Below are 10,848 nucleotides of genomic sequence, written 5' to 3'. Positions count from 1 at the left end.
AGATCAAAACAACTGTCATACCCTGGGGCAAATGAAATGCCAGCGAGCACTTTGCCTTCTTAAAAGCTTTATTTTCTTAAGCTTAACATGTCCAATACCTCAGCTGAAGTCATACCTGGCTTTTTTGCAGTCAGCTGCTTCGATATCGTAGGAAGGTAAGAAAGCAGATGCTGAAAAGACAGCTCAAATTAGCGTTAAAACCAGTCACATGGAAAAGTACCTTTAAATACTGAGTAAGACAGAGAAAAAAAAGGCTATCGAAGTCAGAGATACCCACAAAAGCTAAAATCATTCTTAGGGCATGTGTGACATTCTGCAAAAGCCTGCAGGTCAGCAGTCCACCGGTCTAACATGACTTCTCTGCAGTCCACCCAATCAAGTCAACCACTTTGTTGGAGGCAAATCCACTTGAAAAATTAAAGCTGGGGACAAGTAGACTGGCTGAGCTCCCAAAAAGCAAAGCATTTCCAAGTACAATTTGCAAGACTTCAGCCAAGTGCTTGCATCTTTGTTGCCCAGAGGCTTTTTATTATTGTTCATGTGATGTGGCTTTCTGTCTGATCTATGGTGTTCTAACAGTACTTCTACCACTTCTCAATGTCATCTTCCACTTTTCGGAGGAGGAATTGTCTGGGTTTTGCCCTTTTGGGAAGATAAAGGAGGAAAGTTGGCAAATTAAAATGCGTTAATGCAGGCTTCCCTTCTTAGCACTTTTTTAAGACCAGTCCCAGTTCTTCCCTAAGTGTTTTGTTATTATTTAACCAAGAAGACTGGAAGTGAAGCCTCAGACCAGCTAGAATTCCTCCTCCTCCTCCTCCTGCTGCAAAAAGACCTTAGAAACCATCTGTAGGCCTCTAAAGAGGAGTATTTTTCTCTGATATCAGAGCTGTCAGACCAGCCTTTTCTTTATTCCCAGGGCAAACGTGACTTCTATGTGTGAAACCCTGGCTGAAGAAGCTCTTAAACACCTTGTTCTGCTCTAACATGACACGAGATAATCTTTCTTTGCCACCTCCCAATCTCCTCAACTCTCCAAGATGTGGTGGGCAGTAGAACAATACACCTACACTGAGTCTTTTAATACAGATGGCTGGTTAAGTCAGGTTTCAGTGTACAGTTCCCAAAAATCATATGGCTTCTGGGTGAGTCACATCAGCAATGTTACCCTTCCCTTTGCATTTGGACTCCTACGTACGCCACGGTTTTCTATGCAGCCATAGTTCATTTGCAGAAGGCATCAACAGCATGATCTTGGGTCATGAAGAACTAAATTAACAGAAGTTTTTTAATTGTTACAATCATATTTACCCACATGGATGCTCTGTGGAGTGCATGAAGCGTGCATTGGGTCTATTTGATTGGCTTTGTGCTTCTTCCATGTCTGATTCTCTCTCATGCCCCCTCAAAATGCTCTATCTGGAAAGCTCTGGAAGTTCACTTGCACTCATTTTAAATAAAGGTAACAACAAGTTTTGTTTTGTTTTGTCCTCTCTTTACCTACCTTCCCAGTTCTCTCTGACATTAAAATAAAACCTAGGTGGCAGCAGAGAAAAATTCTGACTCGACTTCCTCAACTAGAATATACACAGTTTTACACCAACCATTCAAGGAATTACAGGGCAAATAGCAGCAACGTCATTAGGACAAAACCAGAGTATTTTAATACCATTAATTTATTTAACATCAGCTTTTACCTTTATGTCAGTTGCAGCAAGCCTATTTTTTTTAGGAAGTCCTGTTCTCGTTCTCAGGGATGATAACGCGCTGCACATAAAACATTAGCCTATTTGGAGGTGCAACATTTGTCAGCTGAGGGTTGGAGAGGGGAAGGCCCCAAGACTGCAGTTACTGAAGCACACACGCCTGAGCGGGAGCGGAGTGGGTACTCCTTACTGAGAACTTGTCAGCCGAGAGAGGGAGCAGCAGAAATGAAATGAGATGCAAAGCAGGGGTTCAACAGAGAAAGAACGCCTCTTCAGCTTTGGATTCAAGTGTTCAAGTGTTAGTTCAACCTTTGTGTAAAGGGTAGGACTTATCATTTCTTAGAAGGTCTCTTCTTTCCTTCCTGGACTAGAATACTTGCTGCTTTTTTTGCTCCATGTTGCAAAAGCAATAATGTCACATGTTAATGTCCTGGAAATAAAATTTGAAGATTATTCAACAAAGACTCAGGTAACAGCAAAGGCTTGAGTAATTTGTATTCAAAAATATTTAATTTTCAGATGTTCGTTATATGTGTTAAATTCTTGGTTACACCAAAAGGATCGTAACATACAGCATCACAGTGACATATAATCAAGCTGTAACAGTGCAGTTTATTACAACTGTGTAAACAAAAATAAGTATTTCTGTAATGGCATTCTTCATGAACCAAATTCTGGCATACGGAATCTCAGCAGAAGTCAAAAGAAACATTTACAAAGAAAAGAAAACCCCAAATTGAAGTACACTATGTGGACCTGGCCAAAATGGACCAATCCACATTTCGTAAGAGAAAAAACTATCCTCAGAATTTTTGCTTGCTTGCTGTTAAGGAAACTTAATCTGAATTTTTTCAAGGCATCAATCAGTACACGAAATATTTTTACTATTATTGAATGATATGAACAAAGAGTAAACATCTCTTAATTATGACCATGTGAATACCTCCTACTGTGACATTATTAAAGGAGACGAGATGATTTGGGAATGTTATTGTCTGTATAGCATGACACCTGCAGAAGATATTCCCTAGGAAATAAAAATAAGTTATTGAGAAATAAAATCCAACGTGCTCCATCAAAGAAACTTTCTTTGTGCATAAGTATCTAAGAGAAAAGGCAGTATCTTGCTTTCCTGTAACAGCAGTAAACGATTTGATTATAAGACAATGTACATACTGTAAACTGTAAAATGGGGGTTCAACTTGAAATACACTCATCTCAGATAGATTTTAAATATTAGCACCTAAAATGTAACGCTAGGATTTAAAATTTTTTAGTAGCTTTCAGGTCATGCGTTAGTTATAGCTTGCTTGACGGATACAATTTTGCCAGCAACATTTTAGTGTTCTCTGAGATCCTCTTAATAAAAACATATAGGTCTGAATGCCACTACATTTTACACATGTACCTTTCATACGGGAAGTTTTGCATATGTTTCATCTGCAGAGAGCAGGCCCCACAGCAGCAGGAGGTATAGATAGAGCAAAGACGTTACAGTTATTAAAAAATACTGGAAAACTGGGAGTACATGATGTAATTACAAGCTGGTATCTTCAGTTTACAGAAAGCTATAAATTTGCTTGTTTAAAAAGAGACATCCAACATGTGCTTACTCACATGCTGACACAGAGTTCATGCAAACTATTAAAAAAAAAACCTTATAAATTTTACCCTTCAGAAATACTGCATATACTTCATCCTCAAATAAAGTGAAGCCCCCTCAGAAACAACAGGGACCTAACATGCGATCGACTCAAGCAACAGTAATTGCTTCCTCTGTAATGAGAAGTGAACAGCAGTATCAAACAGGAAATTTCATTGCATCATACTTAATTTCGAACACTGTTAAGTCCAAATCCAGGTTCACTTGTCATTAAGCAATAAACTACCTTTAAAAAAAAAAAGTTATTTTCTTGGAGGAAGGACATTTTCTTCATAATAGCCGGGATTTACTACATTTCCAGCTGGATCATATCTAGCCACCACAAACGTTGAGCCATCACTAGCAGATGCTTTTCCGACTCCCATCTTTTTTGTGTTCTTCCAAACCATTGCTGTGAAGTGACCTGAAGAAAGGGAGATAAACGTATGCATTCATTTTAGGTACTAAACCTATAACATTCCCTTTCACACATGAGGTGGGGGGAGAAAGAACTATACAAATCTGTTTCTTTCTCTGACAGGAGAACGAGCTGAGGACACGAAAAGAAAACTACATCTAGTATTTTGCCTTGAAAAAGCCTGATCTGATCTGGTTCCACACTACTATTCCCATTTCCATGTCCTATATCCAAATAAGACCACCTAGTATGAGAATCATGAAAGAAGTAGTTTGATGAGTATCTGATATAAAATTCGACAAAGAAATCACGGTCTTCACTCCCTGCAGTGTCAATAGCAGTTCTGACAGCGACGATTATTCATTCGCTTTGACCATCTCATACTCCCCCACGTGTCTGCGTGTGCAACTACTCAAAATAACCCTGGTTTTGTGGCTTCTTCTGCCTAGCCGTAGTAGTCACCCCTGCATTGCACTGCTCCCTCCGTTGTACCCTCTATGCATAGACAGACCCCATGGGAGAAAAACATGATCTTCTTCATCTGAAACAAGCTTGGGTATATCTCTTGCTTGAGCGTTATTCAAGGAGCAATGTTCTTACGTTCACTCAACACCTGATTGTCAATATGCAGTCAATGGCCTGTGGCTGATCTCCAAATTATACCTGAAGTTATCTCTGTGATTGGAGTGATGTAACTTGGTAGAAGACACATGTCAATGTAAACAACAGCCTAGTTTCAGCTTTGGGACACTTATATGATTCCAATTTAGTATTTTCTACAAATTAATTTCCCTTAAAAATAAGTTGCCTTTTAAAAACTTTGGAGTCAGGGGAAAAATACAGTATTTAAAAAACCCACAAATTTTGCTTACTTCCTCATTTCTCAGTTTCCTTTTACCCTTTTGTGAGTTTTCTAACATAAAACTTTGAGGAAATCCTAATATTTTTTCCCCCTAAATTTTTTTCTAAGAAATAAAGGTAGGTTTTTTAAAAATACCAAAACAATTTGGCTAGCCAATTTCTTAAAATAAAAGCTGTGTTGTTGAAGAAAGTGTCCAGTCTGAAGTTACCTGTCCCAGAAGAAAACCCTGGGTTTTGAAAGCTGTAGTTTTTTATTTCACTGTACCATCTGTCAGCCACATCCTTTCCTGAAAGACAAAAGAAATTTGCTGTGGAATCATGACATAAACACAGAAGTGTAGCTCACTTACAGCTCGGCCAGCAAGATCTTCTGTTAATAGCTGGCAAGAACTTCTAGAAACATGGAGAAACAGTCTTTTTACTGAAAAGAGTTTTTGAAATGTAGATAACATGGTAGTACATGTAACTTACCAAATATTTATTGTTTTGCAATAGCTGTTGCTACTCAGTTACTAATTAGTCCACTGCTTTTTGTTAAGCATCTCATGCCATCAATGCCATCAATGACTTGAGTTCTGCTCGACGCAAACACAGTCCGCCAGTTCCTCCACTGGAGTGCCAGGGACCGCGTGGCCTGCACAGCCTGGCTCAAAGCCTGGGCAGGCAACCCACGAAACAGCTGTAGAACCAGGTAGAGTTCATCCCGTTCGGGGAAGATCTCTGCAGCAAGGTGCTCGTCTGGTAGGACAGAGCTGATGAAGAGCGCTATACTATCACCCATAGATCAGGAAACAGGACCACCCACCAATTCTCGCCTGCACTTAAAACTTTACAATGTTGAAGTCAGAAAAAACTTTGGACAAGAGAGGTCTGTGTGGCACAGCATTTGGATTGAGTTGGGGCAGAAGTCCCTTTAGTCCTCAAAGAAATCATCTTGCAATTTAACACAGATTTTACATTTTCTTCTGCCCACAACCTTCTGTAACTTTCAGCCTAGAAAGTAGTGAAGACACATCTCCGTCACCTTGGATGAGTGCTCCTGTCATTAGGCTTCTACATACAGCTTTCAGCAGCTCCTCCCTCTTGGAACGTGTTTGAAAAGACTTAAGTGGGCTTCGGGGGTGAAACGGGGGCAGGTTTTTCCCTGAGCTACATCAATAATGAAATTTCTGCTTAGCATTCCAGGAAGTATAACACAAGGCCAGTTGATTTCATAGCAGGCTGCCAACACTGTTAAGCCTACCATCATGAAGAACGCTGGTCCCTGGTGGACTGTTGGCTGCAGAACAGCAATGACTCATGTTTTGCTATTTTGCAGCAAAAAGTCTGAAACTTGCAATGTTCTAGAAGTCAGACGCTGAGCTGTTAACTCCCTGAAACTTCAGTTGCTTTATGAGTGCAGTCTGCTAAAAGGATGGCGTTGTTAGCCTGGCAAGCTGGCTGTCAGAGCTGTCACTGAGAAGAAAATATTGAATGAAATGCCATCTCTTGAGAGGTTTGTGAACTGAAAGTACTATGAACTTATCTATACCACACTGCTCGTTAGGAATGGGGCTCTCTTAGTAGAGTCAATTTACATTTTCTACAGAAAAAGGTAGCAAAATCTCTCTTGCTTCCCAAAGTAAATGTTTCAGGAATAACAATAGGTTCTTTCTTTCCCTGCTCTCCCTGCACCAAACAACAAACCCTGTAGACCTGCCTTTAGGCAGAAGTCTGTAATGCAAATAAAATATCTGTTCATTTGTTATTCACACTAAAGCTAAAATGAAGACTGAAAAATGTGCAAAGGGCGATCTTTATGCAATTTAAGGGGAAAAGAAAAAGCACATAGTAAAAAAAAAAACCCAACAATCATCCTCTCCCACCCTAGACTTCAAAGCTATGAAGGATTTAGATGTGTTTGTGAAAAGCTGGGTGGAACAGAAGTACAGAATGTGACTGCAGACATGTCAGATCTTATGAAGCACATGGATTTTGTGTGTACAAGTGCTTAAGTGACTATACTATGTGAGTGGTATTTTTACAGATGTAGGACTGCATTCCCACTGCTACCAGCACTTCATTCCCTCCATTAAAGTATCAGCGTGACATCGCATAAAGAGCAGTTCAAGAGAAAGTCATCCCCACTCCGCTTACTGTGGCTCTGAGAAGAGTACCTAGGCTCCATGTGACAAGAGCTTAAATCTCCGTAATGGAAATGTGGCAAGACACATGGAAGTTTTGACAAACACAGTATCTGTTCATAACTTTTTTTTTTTAATTTAAAGAATACCATCATATGAAAATTTCATAACCCTTTAATTCAAGGGAGATGGCAACGGCATCAGGTAAGAATACCTCAATCCTGTACATGAAAGACAACGCGTGTAGTTGGGTAGCACAATCTATGATGTGTTAATTCCCAGCCTTCAGGGATGAAAGCTTGCAACTTACTGCAGCCAGGCAGTGAAAGCCTAGAAGCTGATAGCTACGCTCCATTTATTCATGTGCAGGATCAGGTTATCATTATATGGCATTGCTGTCATCCTCCTTGCATTAAAAGAGTCATTGCATCATAGGCTGCAAGAAATTAAAGACTGACTTGTTCCCAGCAAAAGAGAAGGTAACCAAAGGACTAGGCAACTTTTGACAGACTCTGTCTTGAAATCGTGTTAAAGAAGTGTCCTGGAAGCAAAGGGAATGAATTGTATCTGTCATATGCCGCAGGAGATGAGGGGATTCCCACGTGGAAGTTGTTGCAAGAAGACAGGTAGGTACCTAGTGATTAAACACACTCTCTTTCCTCTGAAATACTTTTCTTCTGATTCTTTGCCCCTTGGGGAGCAGTAAACAATGCAGTGGTGGGACACAAGCCAAACCAGTGTTGAAAGTGACAGCTCATACGCAGGGGACTAAGGGAAAATTCTGTTCTGAGCCCAGTGACCCCTGGGCTTCCCAGGGCCTACAGAAAATGACCCGAGAGAGAACAGCAGAGGGGTCAGCAGAGCACTGAGCCTATCTGCTTTAGCAGCAACTTGCATGCTCAGACTTGCTGGTTCAGAGAACTGACCACAATATTTCCATTTCAAATTATTACGGAGTAAGTGATGCAGTTGTATTTAGTGCCAGTTTCCCTTGCATTTGAATGTTTCATTGGAAACAGTTCCCACTCCCCCAAAAGCTCCCCCCTCCAAACCAGGGGTTGGTTATTCTTCAAAATGCATTTCAATCAGAAGGAAAGGAAAGAAGAGAAATCTCACACCCACCCCTCATTTCCGATTATAGCAGAAATGATTGAAGTTTACTTCTACCGAAAAGCATGCAGATCTGTCCTACAGTCAGCGCTGCAGCTTCTCTTCTTTTGCTCCCCTTGCAGAACCAATTAGTAGATTGCTATTTTTTTAAAATATCCTTCCTCTTTGCATTGCTGTAAACCACATTCACAGTTTCAACACTTTCTCTATGGAAACATAGTTTGACTCCACGCTTCTCCTAGCGATAGCTGACTGATGACCTGCTCAGTTAGACTTACTAGATGTGCATTTTGGAACAGGCTGAATCTTGCTCTAGTGAGTTTCATCAGTACCGTGACTCTTTGGACATACCTACATTGCACAAAAACTTGGTAAAAGAATCTTTGAATTAGTACCCAAGTATAGTTCTGCCCAAGACTAGGTCCAGAATCACCATAGTGATTTTATTTACCCAAGCTATGAGCTAGTGACATGGCCACACTAACTGTGCTTCAAGCTGCCTCATATGGTCAGAGGATTGACCATATGAGGTCAGTCCATACATAGGACTAACAGTCCTGGTGTAAAGTTCTTCTGCTGACACCACTCTCTGAAGGGTAGAGAGATAAAAAGGGGCCACTGCATGTAAACAGGTGTCACTACTCTTGCCTGGCTATGCCCTGCATCTCATCAGTTGTCATGTTGTCTCATTAAATTTCATCCCTAACTATTCTCCTGGGTGAGGAGCTCTATTTTGTGTGGATGGGGGGCGGGGGGGCAGTCTGAGTGCCAACAACTGATATCAGACCAAAAGTTGCAGGGATCTGGGTGTCTGTGGTGCCTGCAACTGGAGCACTAGTGCGGGTGCGAGCGTGTGAGCACTATCAAAGCGCAAGCTGGACTACTTGGGGAGCAGGTGAAGTGGTCTGGGAGGAGTTGCTACAGAAGTGTATGGCCACCGCAGGGACAAGGGGGGTCTTGGCCAACGGGGAGGGAGCTGCGCATGCGTGTGTGTGAGATGTGCTGTACCAGCAACTGAAGTGGAAATGCAGCCTCAGGGGTTTGTATGTCCAGGTGCCAGCAGCTGGGGAGACTGGGATACAGGGGCAGCTACTGGGCAGACTGAGTGTCTGAGCCCAGCTGCTGCAGGGATCCACACTGGAATTTTACTTCCATTACTGAAATATCTATATTAGATATTTTATGCTATAGAAATACACATATATATATGAATATGTTACTGGAAAAAATATTTTATAGGTATATATTATATTATTTTTATATATTGCAATAACAGACTTCGTGATCAGCCAGAAAGGGGAACAGGATGAGGCCACTGGTGCTGTTTATGTGAATGCTAACTGCATCTGTCTGTGCTGATCTGTGTGGCCACCTGCATATATACACACACGTACATGCTGTATATGTGTGTTTGTGTGTGCAAGCCTGGGAATACACTCTCAGCCTCACTACTGGGGGCACAAAGCTGTGGCAGCCCTACTACCGTATTCTGCTCCCCCTAACATTTAATTTCTCTGGGCCCAGCCTTACTGTTTTTCCTCATACTAAAGAATCCTTAAATCTTCAAGTAATCCCACTGAGTAAGTTGCTAAAAACATTCTAATAAAATCACACAGGACATATTTCTGTGCAAGGATAGGCAGCACCATGGTGATCTACTTAAAAACTAGGTACCCCAAACCTCAGAATTTTCCTCAAAAGTTTTTCTAGCTTTTGTTATCACAGCCTTCCTTCCACTGGTCTGAGGGGAAAGAAGGTAGAGGTAGATTTAAATTTGCCTCAGAAATAAAATATCTACCTAGATTGAAGTCATACTAATGTATGTAATACTCCTCTATTTCCAGCATTCCTCATGCAGATCCTTATTTTATTCTACTCTATTTTATTTAACAGTACTGTATAAGCCTGGTGTTAGACAGCAAGAGATGCATCAAGGCAGGCTCTCAGTCAGAGCACGCTCCTCCAGGCCTGGGGCAGAGGGTGTCTGTGCTGCTCTGCCCACTAGTCGCGACCGGTAGGCAGACCCAGGGTTCCTCCCATAACAGATTTGGGTGATAACATACAGTGAATTTCTCTTACGAACTCTCTAGAGTTCATAAGCTGCAGTGTTTTCACAGGCCACACGGCATGTTCTTCACAACCACACCAGCCGTCCCAACCAGAATTTAGTCATCCAGTGCTTGCCTTCAGCCTCCCGACACATGAGAAATGAGATGAGGCATCCTGAGAAGCTTGACGTACTACAGCTGCCAAGGCAGGCTGCGGTCTCTTGCATTAGTGGCAGATGACAGCTCACTTATTTGAACACAGACAAAGAGAAGTCTGCCACAGAGCAGTTCCTGCAGGACTGGAGGGAGGAAACAGCTGTCAACTATTTCTTGGATTACAGGGATAAACATATTTCCAGCTACAGCTTTAGGCTCTGTAACTCTCAAATCCTAAATACAATTTAAGGTATTCCTGCACCAGGAGAGGGGTCAAACTAGGAGGCTCTTACAGTTGAAAGCTTAAATCTTCTCTGAAACAAGAAATACATCTCCTGGCATTATTAGAGAACTCAGTAAGAGCCAAAATAAGCAATAGCATCACATTTTTAGAAGGAATACACAGTATGCTGGAGGTTTATTGAGTTTTGCTTTATCTGGGAAAGAAACCGGAAGACACTGCCTGCCTTTGTTAAGCCCTTGAATGGATGCCTTAATACAAATTTCAGCCTCATTGAGCAGGGTACAAATTAACTATCCAAAGGGAACTATATGAGAAAAAGAGGAAGACTGAACCAGCTCCACAGAGATGAAGACTAAGCCCAGTCGAGAGGAGTAACTTTCTTTGAAGAACTAGTTTTCTCATTCCGGTACTTTGAATCATCCTGCTACATAGGAAATATAGAAGTGTTTTACAGAACAAAAGAGGATGTAGCTTAATTTTCTCAGCAAGACGTTCAATCCTGTGGATAAAAAAACAGCAACAAAATCGCTCAAAACTGGCAAG

General features: G+C 41.3%; 1 protein-coding gene across 1 annotated transcript in view; it reads right to left on the bottom strand.

Annotated features, from left to right (window-relative positions):
• Positions 1–2,203: 2,203 nt before the first annotated feature.
• Positions 2,204–10,848, bottom strand: part of GLIPR2 (GLI pathogenesis-related 2) — a 26,841-nt gene continuing 18,196 nt past the window's right edge. The window contains exons 4-5 of the mRNA XM_009324917.1: positions 4,834–4,911; positions 2,204–3,769 (exon numbers count right to left, since the gene is read on the bottom strand). Of these exons, the coding sequence (XP_009323192.1) occupies positions 3,609–3,769; positions 4,834–4,911 (239 nt within the window). The 3' untranslated portion in view covers positions 2,204–3,608. The remainder of the gene's footprint in view (positions 3,770–4,833; positions 4,912–10,848) is intronic.

The sequence above is a fragment of the Pygoscelis adeliae genome, unplaced genomic scaffold (genome assembly GCF_000699105.1).
Source record: "Pygoscelis adeliae isolate BGI_AS28 unplaced genomic scaffold, ASM69910v1 Scaffold135, whole genome shotgun sequence".
In the NCBI taxonomy this organism is placed as follows: Eukaryota; Metazoa; Chordata; class Aves; order Sphenisciformes; family Spheniscidae; genus Pygoscelis; species Pygoscelis adeliae.
The sequence above is the reverse complement of the archived record's forward strand: the minus strand, read 5'-3'. Positions and strand labels throughout refer to the sequence as shown.